Source organism: Triplophysa dalaica, chromosome 14 (assembly GCF_015846415.1).
Source record: "Triplophysa dalaica isolate WHDGS20190420 chromosome 14, ASM1584641v1, whole genome shotgun sequence".
Taxonomy (NCBI): Eukaryota; Metazoa; Chordata; class Actinopteri; order Cypriniformes; family Nemacheilidae; genus Triplophysa; species Triplophysa dalaica.
The window spans coordinates 6338187-6354871 of NC_079555.1; the positions used below are offsets into that span (position 1 = coordinate 6338187).

Here is a 16685-nt window from a genome sequence, read left to right on the forward strand (position 1 = left end):
GTTTGCATATTATCTTTTTCTTCTCTTTTGACTGCCCATTAGATGCCGATTCATTTTTAAAAGGGAATAAATATATTAGTTGCTTCATTAAGTAACCAGATTAGATTTTTATATTCAATAAAAAATGTCATGATCAACACATTGACAATAATAAAAGATTTGTTCAAAGTATACAAACAACTTGACAGCCTTTTATTCTTTTCATTGTCAAACTTGAAAATCCTTTCCAAGACAATGTAGTGCACATTATTGTTTCAAACACTTTCATTTACAAAAATGTTAACTCTCACTAATTTACAACCACAAATTCCATTATAATCTACATCTTCACATTTCTGGAAGCCTTTTTTGTACTGGTTAATCTAAGCATTCTACACAATGAGAAATGTTTACAGATATAATCAGCATTACAGTCTTAATCACAGTGGCACTACAGCATATACAGTACCAATAGGTCCCAGTCAACAACCTTACTGTGCTGCTACAGTATATACCTGTGTATTTCTGTTTCAATAATCTTTTATGGAAAAATGCTGCGGAGATGTTTTTCTTTGCTGAAGTGATCTGGTAAGTGGTCCGATGGCACTTTGAGGTAAGTTCTACAGAAAGTCTCTGTACAGGTTAAATTTGTAAAGACTCCAGATAAAGAGTAGAGTTCTTGACCCGAGGCTGTTGGGAATCCTGCTTCAGCAGAGAATTGACAGCATTCTCAATCTCCAACATCCATGCTTTCTGAAACATCATTACATCAGATACATTATTCTCAGTCACATTTTAAAACATCATAAAATCTGTTATTTATATTGACTGATGAACTGCATATTAACCTTCGCAGATTCAGCCTGGGCTTGTAGAATGAAAACTCCGATGCACTGCTGATAGCGATTCTGATGCATTATTATGAAAGAATTAGGCAGTCCAGATGCTGAAAGATTAAAAACAAAGCCGTCCGTAAGCACAAATGATTTAAAGAGTGTTTTCCTATCGTTGTCAGTGTTGGTCACGTGAGCCTTTCCTCAATGGAAATATTCTTGTTTTGTTACAAGATTACTGTATTAAATGACCTAAAGCTAAAAAGTGTTTCACTGCATGCGTGTATGGGTTGTTAACACCTGTGGCATTGAGCTGGTCTATGTTCTTTAACTGAAGGCGGTCCAGGGAGATGGGCTGATCCAGAACAGTGAAACTACAGCCGTCTTGCAATAAGATTTCAACCTCCTGGCCCACAACTGGACGCAAAGGGTTCGTCTCCAACACACTAGACTTCTACAATAGAAACACAATATTCAGGTTATATTCAAAACTGTTTTAGAGATCAGACAGAATCAACGCCATCTAAAGGGGGTCATAACTTAGTTTTTCCCACTAGGGTCCACATATAATAGTAATGTTATGCACAACCCATCATACTGTCACTTATTAAAATGAGCTGAATAAAATTGTTTTGAAGAGTTGAAGAAACACAAAAACATTTGAAATAAAACATTTAAGGCAGCTAATTTGTCTTCCTGACCATTTTTCATCCTCCCTCTGACACCTTTTTAACTTGCAATTTTTGGCCACCATCCACAGCAACGAGGTCAATCCCACACTTTTCTTAGTTTAAGATTTCTTTCTCTTCCTTCTGTTTCTCTCGACAGCGTTGTGAATAGGTTTTAAGTGGAAACTTTTAACTAAAAACTTTTACTGCTTTTTAGGGTAGGTCTTAGTGTTAAGATAAAATGTTTTGTGAATACGGGCCCTTGTGTATAGGTATATGATGGGTATTTCAACATATTTATTGCAGGCACCATTAACATTCTGTTGGTTTAGACAGAAAGCAGCAACTGTAATCTGACCTAGACTTTATACAACAGAATGTGGGACAGGTAATATTACTTTATAGAGATGATTATGGCTGAAATAACTGATGACATTATTGACTATTGGCCTTAAGGGCTTTTCATCGTATAATGTAAGGCATTAATCGCATTATGAGGGTTCATGTTAACATAGGAATTAGGAAGCTAGCGCTGCCGGATAATGTTGTATCTATAGGCTACATATAAAAATAAACTCCTCAACAAAACCTCAAACAAAAATTATGTCGTTTTTGGTGCTCTCCTTGACAAGAGTATCAATGAAACAGTCAACCATGAGGTTTCTTTCAAACATTGTTTTGCGTTGCACTGTTTCCTCAGATATTCCCCTGTCACTGAGGAGTCCGGTCACATGACAAAATAAGCTGATCCTGATTGGTCCTCTTGTGTGCATTCAACGTGCTAATTTGCTCGCAAATTGAATTTATAAAACCAAATTATGATTCGATTTTGTAGATAGAACCTTTTTGTTTCTTTACAAGAAAGCCCTAAAATGTATACATTAAAACAAACATGGCATAATGTAAATAAGTTGTCACAGAATAAGAATAACTCAATTTTGACAAAATTTTCAGATAGAACCTTATAAATCAATGTGTGATGTAATATATCCGATACATTTATCATCTTTCACAATGCACTGATCCTTACTTAACCTCATAGCATGTAATTGTAGGAATAGCTTGAATCAATAATCACTCCCAAACATCACCGTCACATGCTCAGACGTTTGCCCACTCTCTGATTTCAGTCAATACAGTGAGTGGGCATTAACCAAAACAGCTATTCCTTTTACTGCAATAACACCAAACAAAAGTTCCATTATATTTCTAAAACAGTATCCAACTGCACCTTTTTGCTTCGCTTGATCTTAGTGATGAGAAGGAATTCGTCAAAGAGAAACAGGTAAACGTCATGCAGCTTTGTGTTTTCTGTACAAAAGGAAAAATAACGCAAGTTAACACAACTCTGTTTAAATGCAAAAGGGCAGATCAAATAGAGTTCATTTATTTCCATTTGACCTATTAGAACGAGCCTGCCGTCGTACAGAAGACTTCGATGAGACACCAGGTTCTCCAAGGTCACAGCTTTTAACAAGTGCTTCAGATTCTGTGAAGAATCAAAGACACGTAGCTGTTAAATATCTATGAATAGAGATCAAGCGAAGCTGATGCTGACATACTATTAAGTTCAATGAAGGCTTTTGAAACAGACCTCAGGGACATGTGCTCTCTTCTCTCTCTCCCATAAAGGAAGCCACACCAGAACTTCCTGCAGTCGCTTGACCTTCTGATAGTTGTCCAACCACTTCACTTTGCCCTCAAGGTCATCTGAAAGAGAGAGAGGGGGGAATCATTGTATCATCAACCTACACAGAACGGTTGTCTGTTATGGGTTAAAGGCTTCATCCACACCTCACAAACAAACATTGCTGCTTTTGTGCAAACAATCACAGATCCTGTTTTTGGTTGACAATTGATTCCGATCATACTAGATTCTTCCTACTCAGTTCCACATAAAAGCTCTTTTATCAACAATGACACACGCATGAAATGTTTGTCTGGATCCCACGCCCATCGGATAAAATGCTTCATGCGCTCGTAGACTCGTAAAATGTCAAAACGTCACACAATGCACAAGGAAGCAATGCAGAACTCAACACACCCTTGATGTCTTCACATTAAGATAACAGTGAATCGGTCTGTACTTGACAGATGCTTTATCCACAGGGTTTGATATTGAGAAATTTAAACGATTACATTCAAATGATCAAAACTGTCATTAAATTAAAATCTGTATATGAAAATGTTTGAAAAAAGTCTGCATATGACATAGGAATGCAGTATTACACAATTTATGTTAATCTCACTTCTTATCAAAACAATATTAGGGATTTATGACAAGGTGTGTGTAATATTCCAGGATGATAACTGTGCGGACATCCGTAAACATTGTCACATTTTGTATTGCTTACCAATACATCTGACATGTCCCAGTCAAAAATAGCTCTAGTCTTTACGCACTTGTGACTGTATGTTTTTTTAAGAGCGGCCGTGACAAGCAGTTAGAGAACTGGAAGAGTTACCTGTCACTCTTTTGGATTCCACCTTTGACGTGAACAACAAAGACAAGATCAAGGACATTTTCCCATGCGAGTATTATAAAAACATTACTGGCATATTAACATAAAGTCGAAAGGTCACGTCAACAACCCAAACCTCTCTTTCAAGAATGTGAATTTTTGAAAGAATAACAAAAAATTTCTACGTGGTTTAGATATTCATAATTAGACAGTTTTGGGGTGAAAACCTGTTTGCCAGTATTCTTGTAGCATAGGACGCAGGAGCTTTTATTGACATTGGAGGTGTAAGAACTCAAGATTAAAGCTGTAATCTGTTTCATTATTTTTTGGGTTAAAAATGAACAAAAATAAGTTGTTGACCAGGAACAAGAAACAAACTGTGTTAAAAACTAAATAAGGTTATAATTATTATTTATAGACAGATTCAGCTGCAACAACCAACACAAGTTATGTTCCCCAAACTTAACTTTAGGTAGACCACCGCAAAGAATCTATAACTGTTAAGTAGTTTTAATTCAATTTTATACAATCAATATCAAATGAAATGTTACAAAAAATAACTACAAATCGATTAAATTGTACCAACTACAAAATATATTAAATTGTTATATTCTAACAAAACAAAGACCGTCTGCGTCTGATGAAACCGTCTAAGGAGCAATTGAATTTTTCTGGTACGATTTCACGAGAAATGTCAGTTTGAGAAATGTAAAGTAACTTGCAAATTTTATGTTTCAAACAGAGACACAGAGACGCCAACACAACAACAGGCGATACAGAGACTGCAGCCTTAATATGATTTGTAGATTGAAACCGGTGCTGACTTTAAATGATATTACAGTCCAAGCATTGCTTCATGTGAAGTCTAGTGGTCGGAGGCATATGAAAAAGCCCCTGAGGACGTTGATGTTTTTTTTCTCTCCCACCCAGGAATGTAACACCAGAACTTGACCTTCTGACACACGTCCAACCACTTCACTTTGCCCTTAAGGTCATGTGAAGTCTGGGGGTTGAAGTGGGTATGACATCGGAAAATCGAAAGGGTGCAAATTTTGAAAACCCTGCAAGGGCCGACTGGAGAGCCCTACAGTATGTAAATAAAATATGTCCCAGGTAGACGTGTGGTGAGAAAAAAGTTATATTATATTCAGGGAGAGGTGGAGAACTTACAGATGGCTGTGTCGACTAGGTCCACAATGTTCTGTAGTGTGTTCTCCTCTGCCTCTGAACAGCCCTTCTTTCCTATATTCTTCAACAGCAGTGGGTACCGCGTAAACCTCTGCAGAGGAGCCACCAGCAGATCCTTCAACTGCAGCCTGCGGCACTGCTCGCTGCGTTCACACCACTAACCAAGAGAAAGCGAGATATACGAGATCAAATTTAAGATTTTGCTTTGATTTATATCCAGATCTACTGTGTGTACAGAAAGTGAGTGAGTGGGAAAAAATGGGCCATAATGTGGAGACAGTTTAAGCTTTGATGGCACCAGATGATGTCATGAGTAGTGAGGGAGTGGTAGCTATAGCAACGATGTCATTAACCAAAGTTGCGGTCACCGTGTTCCAACATGTTGAGCAACGGCCCCTGACAACCAGCCGAATCTCAGTGTTGTAACACATGCCCTGTTCCCTAGATCTTGTCAGAGCGTTCAGACCAAGCCCTGATTTACCATGCGGAATCACGCAAGTTACCTTTACGAAAGTGCCAAAGTCCTCTCTAAACTTCAGGCTGTCCAGATAAAGGATGGCTGTGCTGTAATTTAAGCAGTATTTCTGTAGACAATGGCAGATGCTTTCACCAAACACCTGCAAAGTCAACAGTCAATATGGGAGAGATCAGAATAGGACAATAGAGAAAACGTTCTGTTTTATTTGAGATTACACAGCAAATAAGGAACAAAAGTTCAGGTGCTCGGTTTTATAGAACAATCGTTTGATAAATGACTAATACAGCTGAGGGTTCAGTTCTCATTTATTGTGTCCCATACAAGCAATTGTGAACCTGCAGTTTTTTTATACTGGCTTCTGTATAAAGGTCACTGACACTGCAGTTAATGCAGAAAGACAAATACACCCATAATTTAATGCTTTTAAAAATTGTATATGAAGTTATGTAACAAGAGAGATTGAATGATTGTAAAATGGGCAATAAATGTTTTTTATACTTGTACTTATTGTGTAGAGGACAACAGTATCGTTTATTTTGGACTCGTGGTACGACGCAACAAGAAAAATAAAGATCCCCAATGGGCTCCTACCTTTTTGAGGAGTTCTAAAAGAGTCTGACTACTATACGAGTCTGGATTTATCCACAATTCCTTAACGACGCGCAAGAGACTAGTGAGAAAGCCAAAGCTAACCTGCAATAAAGTAAAAACATTGAATGTATTCCATAGGCAAGAGATGAGATTTAATTTATTAATATTGTATTAATATTTTTGATCTTACCAAGCAAAGCTCATTGAGATTTGCAAAAATCCTCCAAGAATCAATGTCCTGTAGGCACCCTCTCATCTGCAAGTCTGACAGTGTGGTCAAAAACACCTTCAAGCAAAACAAATGCACATTTTAGCTGAATATCTGGCATGATATTGCATATGCATTTATCATTTGTGACCCTGGATCACAAAACCAGTCTTGAGTAGCACGGGAACATTTTCAGTTAAATCGAAAATACATGGGTGCATGGGTCAAAATGATTGATTTTTCTTTCATGCCAAAATCATTAGTATATAGATCATGTTCTATGAAGATATTTTGTAAATTTCCTACCTTCAATATATAAAATTTTTGTGGATGGCCAGTAACAGTGCCTCTTATTAACAACTTCAAAGGCAATTTTCTCAATATTTGGATTATTTCTAGAGTTTTAAACTGTTATATTTCCGCCATATGATAACTGTCATATCCTAACAACCCATACACCAATAGAAAGCTTAATTGTTCAGCGTTCAAATGATGTTAAAATCTCGATTTCAAAAAATGTACCCATAAGACTGGCTTCGTTGTCCAGGGTCACATTTCGTTCTTAAATCATTTATCATTTCAGTATCATTTACCAGTTATCAACTGTATTGTAACCTACGATGTGGAATATAATTGATATTCAGTAATATTGTTGATGTGTGTGTTCATCTTCAGACCTCTTTTAAAACCATGAGCTGATCTAGGAAGTAGACACATTCACTGGTAAACAGCTCCCAGATGGCCTCCTGCTTTCTGTAAGCTTCAGGCTCCTTTGCTGCTCCCAGCTCAGAGCGACCTCTCAGAAACTCCTCTAAAGACATATCCTGAAAACAGAGGTGATGAAGCCTTATATTTATAGAATTTTAAAATATCTCTCTTAATATATTTTTTTAGGTTTTGTGGCCATTAGTTATGAACTCACACCTTATACGTCTGAAAGTCTGTGTCCCTCCACTCCTGAACCTGAATGCTAGCCAAACACTTGTCAATGTCTGCGACGCTGCGAACCATCCCTTTTGTCTGCTAGAAAACAGCGCTCACATTTATTCAACATCACACTGCCTTCAACTTCATCTCTTTTGTATTTGATCATAAACTGTGGAGCAGATTGCATAGAAATTTGATAACAGCATTTCTGAGCTATGCTGGACGTGCTCGTGTTGTTTACGGTTAATGGAATGGGTGTGCTGGTGGAGGTTAGAGGGAGTTAGCATGCAAATCTAAAAGTGGGTCAGTGAACACTATGTACGGAACATCGACATGACACAAAGCAGCTAGAACACTATGACACAAAATATCTGCAGGTGCAAGAACACAACACAACACAACACAACACAACCCAACAATGGCACCAGATTAAACATGGTCATGGCAGAGATATCTTCATTATGGCACTGAAGCGTTTAAATATGAGAACGTTCACTTACTGTTCCACGCCTTGAAAATGGCCACTTTGATTTCTTAGTATCTGTAGAAATGTATAAAATTTATTCAGTATTTTGAATTTAAATGTGCGTAAAGTTATTACATTTGTTCTTCCAGATTTAATTCTGTTGGTATAAACGCATATGTAGTTCACCATCAATAAAACTCCTCCAACCTGAAAAAGATGATTTATTTAAAATATCAGCCACGCCATTGGACACGAATAAATCTCCAGGGGAAACATCCAATCCGGGAAGACTCACGACCATAGAGCTCCGCCTCCTCTCCTGCAGCCTGAGAAAAAGGAGACCGGAAGAGAACAGCGGAGTTGAGAGGACTCTCTAGGCCATGAGACACTCAGTTTTTAAAATCATGCATGATGAACTTACTGCTTGGTCACTGAAACAACACCAGCTGTTCATTTACATGTTACCTAAAAACAATTGCTACTGTAAAACTATGCTGTAATTTCACAGCAGGTTTGCCAGTAACTTACTGTAGATATAATTTTTGTTTTAATCATAAATTTAGCAAATTAATATTTTTCTTTCATAAAACAAGAATAAATATCTTTGGTCACTTTTCTTGTTATGTAAACGGTAAAATTTCTTGTTAATTTTTTTACAAGAAAATACTCTTCATACTCATTTTTAATCTCAAAAGTCATTTTTTTATTAAGATTGAATTAATTGAAAACAGTACTAACAGGAAAGTAGTATTAAAGCGATACTTCACCCAAAATTCTGTCATCATTTACTCACCTTTCTTTGTTCTGATGAACACAGAGAAAGATATTTGTAAAAATGCTTATAACCAAACATATCTCAACACCCATTGACTCCCATAGTAGGAAAAATTACTTGATCATTTTTTTGGTTCTGTTGAACACAAAAGAAGACATTTTGAAGAATGCAAGACAGCTAATAAATCTGGGGAACTTTTTACTACCATAGTTTTTTTCCTACAATGGTAGACCTGGGTGTTTAGGTATGTTTGGTTATAATCATTATTCCAAATATCTTTCTCTGTGTTCATCAGAAATAAGAAATTTATACACAATTGAAACATCTCGAAGGTAAGTAAATAATGACAGAATTTTCATTTTTGGGTGAAGTATCCCCTTATTCAGTAATTAAATCTAAAGTAAGTCGTAAAAAAGATTCTTCCACAAATGAATTGAATAAACCCAGTCCAATGTGCTTCGTTTATCTCAGTTCACAGACCCAAGCCATAGAAAACTTCAAACTGGGATTGTAGTAGATCTATGGGAATTGTTGTCCAATATAACATGTTCAATCCCATTGGCTGACCTGCCAACATGTGTATTTTAGTTATCTTATAGAACAGCTAACCCTCCTAAATTCCTTTCTCAATTTTATGTTAAAATTCAGTTTTACTTTGCAGTGACAGACTTTTTTATTTTTTATTTACACACAGAGAATTCAATTAAATCTTAAATGTTGTCAATTTGTAACAAAATAACAAATGTAATTGAAAATTGCTAATGTTTTGGAAACTAATAATAATTTAAATTGTTGAAAATATCATGATTCCATCGTAACACTGCACTCAGTATCACTTATTGTATTGGATCATGAGCTGACTGTATAGTTACACCCATAATATTCAATGATGAATTATAAGATTATAATAATACTTATCTTTTCTTAGACACTTTTTCTGATACATTATGCACTGGAATAGCAAGGTGCTAAGACTGCTGATACATGCCAATATCAGTGGTTTCATCTTCAGAAATACCCTTAAAAACATACACTAAAATACAAAAATAGAACACAATGGATAGATTTTAATGTATTTTAGTGTATGTTTTTTAAGGGTGTTTCTGAAAATTAAACCACTGACATTGGCATGTATCAGCAGTCTTAGCACCTTGCTATTCCAGTCAAGTTGCAAGCTAACACTGTTATGAAGTAAATCTTCTAATTGTGAGCTATACAAAACATAGCATGGCAAAGTGCATATGATGTATAAAAAGCCATGGTTTTGCTTGATTCTGCTCTTGTGCCTGTCATGGTCCCTTTCTATTTTGATTTCTGTTCTGCAATGCTCCAGTTCCTCGGTTACATTTTGACAAAACAAATCCTGAGGGCTTTTAGGCAGTGGTTTGAAAATCACAACTCGACAGTCTGGTTTCAATAGTCCCTCCCAGCCCTGCCAATCCATCTGTAAAGAGACTCAGTAACCATACTGTATGTGCCACTGTGTGATGTGTCAGTAAACTGTGAGGCAATCCTGTCTTCCAACAAGGCAATGGCTCCACCAAGTATAGCATTTACTTCCAACATAACACTATCCGAAGGTCCAAACACGAAAACAACAAAAGCAATCACTATTATCAGCATTTTTGTGTCCCTCGCCGTTTATATCAGACCATATACCAATAAATACTTAACAGAGATAAGTATTGTTCAACACTATAAAGGTAACATCCCTTCCCACGGTACCTGGCATGACGGCCCGCTCACATACTTCCTTATTACCTGCGTACTCTCATCTGCATCCTTTTGGTGCATAATGTATATACAAACTTGTGTTTACCACAGTAAGGTAGGTTGTGTCAATCTTCAGGTTTGCACGTACTAAAAGATGTCAGTACATCACGTTTAGATCCTCCCCAGCAACTAAGTGCATCTTCTTTTAAACCAAGATATAAACAGGTCATCGCAGATTGCCGTTTATCAAGAAGTGCATCAACACTGCAATTTTATTGCAGTGTAGCCGCCTACAATGAAACGGCCCTCTATGCCGACTTCCCAGCCCGGCGCGGCCGCAAAGAAGGGAGCTTTGTCCTCGCACCTCCGCGGAATATGTCTCATCCAATCGCTGTCCAGGGATGAGCAAAGCAATCAGAAGGGGCCATACTGTAATTAAGGCCACAATAGCTGCCTAATTATCCGCTGCTGAATAGAAGCCCGTGGTCAGAGCGGCCCGATGGGGGACAGTAGCACTAATGAGACTGTCTGGACCGAAACATGGGACTCTAATAACGCTCCCCTTAAGAGTTTGTGTAGAGCAAACAAAGCGGCAATACAATGGACAATGAACTTTCCATAGCCCAGCATGTTTTGCTCCAGTATGGCGGGACTCCACAGAAAAATGTAACCTGCTCTGGCCTCATCATCAAACAAGTTCCCATTTGCAAATGAAAAAAGTTGAGCGAGAAGTGTTGGATGGGTTGTTTTTGTAAACAGAGAAATGAAGGTTTGGTACAAAGTGTTTTGGCTACAACGTGAGAAGGACATTGCTCAGTCATATGCAAATGTGGATGGTTTATGCAAATTGTTAGATAGAGACAGCTCACCTACCTTTTATGACCTGCCTCGCTCACCTGTAGGCAAAAGCAGGAGCATAATGTGAGTATTTGGAGTAGCAAACAACAGTCATCTTTTAATTTCTAATCAAATTCAAACACATTCTTCATGCAGTATGTTTTAAAGTTATTGTTCAAGCTAAAGACTTTCCAGAAGTCTTATATCTACAGAAACGTCCTTGTTCAATTGTGGTAACGCTTGAATGAATGTGTGGACGGAGTAAATGGACTTTTCAGTTTTCTTTTATTCACTTGATCATTCATTGACCCTTCTATTATTTGGTGATTGCTGACAGCAGTGAATGGGGCCTCATCAGAGGAGCCCTCCCAACGGGATTCAGGGCTCGCTCAAAAGCTGTCCGTGCATGTAACTACCGATTCATTTGCTGTCAAAAGCTCTTATTGTGATCTGCTACCCCAGGAGTCATTCGTTGACCAAAGGAAGAACGATTCTCACTGCTTTATTTAGAGCCCATTTAGAATAAATACTGTTTTAACCTTAGCTCCAATGAAGTTGATCATAATTATTTCTTATTCTTACGTTAATTTGAAGATCTTTGGTAAGGTTATGGTTAAATACTAATAAATTTCATGTTTTCACATTTGGACAACATGTTGCATATGTGAATCTATGGGTCCCATTAGATTTTTTGTAAAGGCAACTTTATTTACCTTCGTGAGAAATGTGATTCATAAATAAATTTGCCTCTCCTAATTCCATATTCTAAATTATAATCCCTGACCTTTATTATTAGAGACGTGATATGTGTAATGCTTTTTGAAGACTCGTGTATACCTGCTCACTGTCATCAGTGGAGCTCTCAGCGTTGTCATCCGCATCAACATCCTTTGAATCGGGAGCCTCTTCACTTTTGCACATGACGCCGTTGTAAAGAGTCTTCGATCTATGAGACCTGACTTTCCTTGAGGACTCAAAGCTCCCCATCTCTCCATCCGACTTGACCGCCAGAGGAGACGGCGACAGGGGACTCCTCGGAGAAGGTGGCTCCTCTCCCAAAATCCCGTCTAACCTGCCCTGCTCTCGGTAGGGGAGTCTAGTGCTCCTCATTCTCCTCAGAGTAGGAGACGTGGAGATCCGGGCCGGTGCTTGTCTATCAAACTGAAAGAAGTTTGTGGCCAAGCCGTCAGCCTCCGCGACCGAACCGTACCTCAGTCTGGTGGGCGTCCTTCCCAAATCTATCCGCATTATGAAGGGATTCCTCGTCTGCGTCTCTTTGTCATCGGTTGGTCCACACTGAGTTTGGGTTTGCGCATCCGTCACTTTTACGTTCTCCTTCTCGTTCCATTCTATATAACTCCAGTCCAAAGTTTTATCCACTTCCTTCCCGTTATCGCTTATGAAGGCATAATTCAGATCAGTCATTTTGAGCAATACGGCATTGTACCCAACAACAGAAGGCAGATTAGGAATCAGACGTGGGTTTGGATAGAGTCGTTCCCACAAAAACGCGTCCAATCCATGTCTCTCTGGGAGTTCAGAGAGTTTCTGGAAAACAGTAAAGGATTAGAAAGGCCACCCATGCAGTAGGCCAACGTATGTTTGACTTCTTGCAGCAATGGCTTTTGACAATTTTATCCAGTTAATCTGCATTGTTTAAGAAGATCAGGACTCAGACATTGAAAGCTCCCATGAACGTTATGCAATTTTCTAATAATTACACAGATTATTTTTTCTTAGAAGGATTATGCTAAAGCCATATGAGTAATATACCCCTCATCCATTTTCATTTGTATTCCTTAAAAAACGTAACGGAGTCTAGTTTAACAAGAGACAATCTTAACTGAAACAATGTATCGATTCTCTGTAGCCTATGAATTGTGACATTGTAGCGTGGGAAACAAGCACCTGATCCTTCTCTACAACACGTCATCTAGGTTAGCTTTACGTTAAAGACAAAAGATGCGTCCACTTTATTAGCAGCGAAACTATAATGTGGTATGAACAATAAATACATTTTGATTCGTATTTATTATACGCGCGTGAGTCATCAAACAAACAAACAGACAAACAAACAAACGACAATCGCTATCCAAAGTGTATCGACGCACGAACTGGCATGTTCCCCTTTCAGACAAGCGAATTATATCTGACAAACATATATTTTGATGTCGTTGATGATGATTATTTAAGTTTCAGACGCTTACGGTTTTTGGGTGTCCGAGCTGTTGCGATGGGCTGCGGTCCGGATGAGCAGAGAACCGGGTGGTAAAGCAACAGAGCTGGACCAAAGGCCCGGTGTATCACAACATTTACAATAATACAAAAACTCACAGTTCAGAAATGACAACGAACGACAAAGTCCTATTTGTTTAGTGCGAAATAAGCGCGTGATTTAAAGAGAACATTTCCCTCTGTGGCTTAGCAGGTATCGTGTATGAGGAGGGAGGTCTGGATGTTGCCCGAGGTCAGAGGAGGTGGAGCGTATCTGTATTGTGTAGATATGTGCGTGTGAGTATGAAGTGTAACCCAAACTGACGAGTGCCTTTGTGTGATGACTTCATATTTCCCCCGCAAGACAGCTGAGAAAGTGGCTGCAGGTAACAGGAGAGGTTGAGGGTTGTAGTCTCACGTGAGCAACAACCTCATGGAAACTTTTCACCAAACATCAAGCATCTTTCCTTTCGCGCGCGAGACCATTTGATCAGGATGATGCTGAGATAAAGCACATCACTGTTTGGTTTATTTATTTGTTATTATTTATTATTCAGTCAAGTGCAGTAAAGTAGTTACTGACCTAAATTGTTACACAAAAAAATAGTTGTAGAATATGTAGAAAAAAAGACATTCCAATCATTTTCTGTGATTATTGTCGTATAGATTGTGTTTAGTGTAACCTATTAACTCGTAGGCCATTGCATGGACTGGGAAAGAAGCTTATGATAAAATAAAGCTAGGTTAAAGTCAAGCATTATGTAAAACTAGTGTATTATTGTTTAAACTTATTTAAATATATTATTTTTTTATATAAATTATTCATACTATTCCAATTACGTTGATATATATATATATATATATATATATATATATATATATATATATATATATATATATGTGTGTGTGTGTATATATATGTGTGTGTGTGTATATTATATATATATATATTGGTGTAAAATAAGTTTTTTCAGTGGGTGTCAATTTGTATAAATGACGTCATGAAACAAGACAGACTTGCACCTTGCATCTTGGATGTAAGCATGTGACTTTTGTGATTGCTTCAACCAAACTGACACTAGATGGCAGTGCAGGCAAGTTTATTATTAAATCAGCCAGCACTCTCTAAACCTATAAGTGGTTCAGTAAAGCCTACTATCCATAAAATGATTTACATGGCTATAATGTTACATTTAACATTTCTGCATAAAGTGTTAATGCCATTGTTAAAACCAGATCAACAAGAAATGTTTAAAACGAGATATTTATCCATTTCAACAAGTAAAAACATATAAAAAATAATTGGAATCATTATTGCAGTTTTACAGCAAATCATTGCAACTTATCAGTCGTTTTTGTCGTTATCTTTATGTACACGACGTGTTACAAATAAAAAGTTTGCAGTGTTAAGATAACAGTTGTATCTGTGATAATGCAAAGCTTTTAAAGACTTTTAAAAACTGCTCATGTTTCATACGACTATAAGACCTTGTAATTCTTCAAACAGCACGAAACAGCAGTATCTTGACAAATAAACATAAGTAGCGTTCTGGACACAAACAAAACGAATGAATTAATTATAAAGCATTAAATACCGGCATCAATAAAATAAGTGAATAGCAATATTTTCACATATGGACATCTTGAAAAAAGCACAAAATTGTAGGGAATTTGACTGCCGAACAGATTTATTAATTTACAAAGTGCCAGATGTCATAAATGTAGGCTATTTAACACAACCACGAAACAACACAATTAGAAAAGGTCTAAAAACTGAAAAAGTCTACATAACAAAACTTTGCGAAAGGAAATGTGATATGGTGTGAATACTTGCACCATCACGCGCATGAGCGCGCTAAACACAAAGTTGGTGAACTCATTTTTTAGGTCGCATACCACAGCACTAAAGACAGAGATCATCACTTCCTTGATTTCACGGGATAGGAGAGTCAGTCTCCGCCCACCCGAGTGGCATATTGGTTAGAAAAAGCCTCGTTTGTCTCACAGGAAGAAGTTGAAAACATGAAGAAAAGCGACAGTTAGAGAATTCACTGAACTCACAACAGTGAACTTACGAACTCAGCATATTTCATCTCTTGACTGGAGTAAAATGTGTTACTGTCAAAACGCAGGGTGCGCGCATTACAACAAGTGAATTAAAGTCAACTGGACACAACACGTTGCGCCGGATCGGTGGTTTAAAGTAACACAACCAAAACTTTAACGTTTGCAGACATGTCGGATCACAGTTCCAGTTTTCTTCACATTGGGGATATCGTGTCTCTTTATGCGGAGGGTGCTGTAAATGGATTTATCAGCACTTTAGGGTACGTTGTTTCCCAATACTCTTATAATCTTAAATCAAGTAAACATGAGGTTTATAGATGTCTTTCATATGCTGATGTGATCACAATATAAAATATGTAAAACAAGGTTTTGGATCCACTCCATGTCAGATGTTTGAAAGAAGGAAGTGATTCGAGGCATGCAGGCCAGAGATAACTTAGGCTACAGTGTGACAGTATAACATGCAAATCTTTGAACAGGAATGCAAAGTTTGATGTTGGTTTACAAACTACAGTTAATGCAACAATGTAGCCCCTAATAAAGCAAGATAGAGGGAAGTTAAATGCTACAATTAACTCACCTAAGCATGGGGGTTGACATTGTGTAACACCGTTTCAAACTTCTCTAATGCTGACTTGTCCTGAAACCAGTTGAACATTACAAGACGTTTGTAGGCCTACGCATACTTGATCTGTACGTCGACCTAATGATTATCGATCGTAATTGAAAGGCTTCTGATACTGAAACCACAGCTTCATTTAAGGTCGTGATCATCCTTTCGTTCTCTATTTGGACTCAGAAAAGTAGCATCGGGAAAGCATGCACAAAAAATGTGACAGATGTACCTTCTGTTTAATGGTATTCAGAACAGTATTAATATTTCTCATGCTTCTCCACTTATAAATGCTACCAAAATAACAGTTATTTGGTTGTTTTGGAGTTTCTTGCCCCATCACTATACTTTCACACACGTGTGGATGTGTGCATGCTCTTTGCGAAGGCAGCTGTCAGATTGCATGCTTCAGCGAAATAGTTGAGGTTCCCGTTCCTCTGCTATAGTCGTGTCGCATCTTGCAGTTTGTCCAGTTGTGAAAACACTTATGATCTTAAACAAAGGATGCCTTTTATGTGTTCGCTGCCTTTCAAGGTACTACAAGATTATAATAAAAGTTGTATAGAGATAGGGTTGTTCAGGAATGTATTTTGTTGTGGTGCGGGTATCCTGGTTGGATAAAATCTGTTGGTTGAATGAACAATAATCAGCATTCAAAGTGGTAAA

The 16685-nt window shown here is 37.6% G+C and overlaps 2 protein-coding genes across 3 annotated transcripts in view; one reads left to right on the top strand and one right to left on the bottom strand.

The window, feature by feature from the left end:
* Positions 1 to 179: 179 nt before the first annotated feature.
* On the bottom strand, positions 180 to 13649 carry plekhg7 (pleckstrin homology domain containing, family G (with RhoGef domain) member 7). Of its 2 annotated transcripts, none has more exons than XM_056766560.1 (17): positions 13333 to 13649; positions 11963 to 12673; positions 11162 to 11184; positions 8008 to 8126; positions 7835 to 7875; positions 7332 to 7427; positions 7085 to 7231; positions 6390 to 6485; positions 6200 to 6301; positions 5634 to 5747; positions 5113 to 5287; positions 3075 to 3190; positions 2882 to 2969; positions 2712 to 2791; positions 1113 to 1266; positions 828 to 925; positions 180 to 732 (listed from the first exon to the last, which is right to left on the bottom strand). In XM_056766560.1, exons 2-17 carry the CDS (start codon positions 12548 to 12550, stop codon positions 622 to 624), a joined length of 2148 nt encoding a protein of 715 aa, XP_056622538.1. In that variant the 5' UTR covers positions 12551 to 12673; positions 13333 to 13649; the 3' UTR covers positions 180 to 621. The 2 variants fall into 2 exon arrangements, with proteins under 2 accessions (XP_056622538.1, XP_056622537.1); XM_056766559.1 differs by having other exon boundaries at positions 7332 to 7430; positions 13333 to 13648.
* Positions 13650 to 15308: 1659 nt separating this feature from the next.
* Positions 15309 to 16685, top strand: part of itpr2 (inositol 1,4,5-trisphosphate receptor, type 2) — a 62392-nt gene continuing 61015 nt past the window's right edge. Inside the window, exon 1 of the mRNA XM_056765659.1 lies at positions 15309 to 15666. Within this exon, the coding sequence (XP_056621637.1) occupies positions 15575 to 15666 (92 nt within the window). The 5' untranslated portion in view covers positions 15309 to 15574. The remainder of the gene's footprint in view (positions 15667 to 16685) is intronic.

Bases quoted from the DNA above. Each gene is read 5' to 3' on its own strand.
- plekhg7 (XM_056766559.1), bottom strand. From the start codon at position 12,550: ATGACTGATCTGAATTATGCCTTCATAAGCGATAACGGGAAGGAAGTG. The intron at 5,748-6,199 runs GTAGGAGCCCAT...TTGACTTTGCAG, and splicing joins TTTTAGAACTCCTCAAAAAG to GTGTTTGGTGAAAGCATCTG. The intron at 926-1,112 runs GTGTTAACAACC...TTAATCTTTCAG, and splicing joins AGACCAGCTCAATGCCACAG to CATCTGGACTGCCTAATTCT.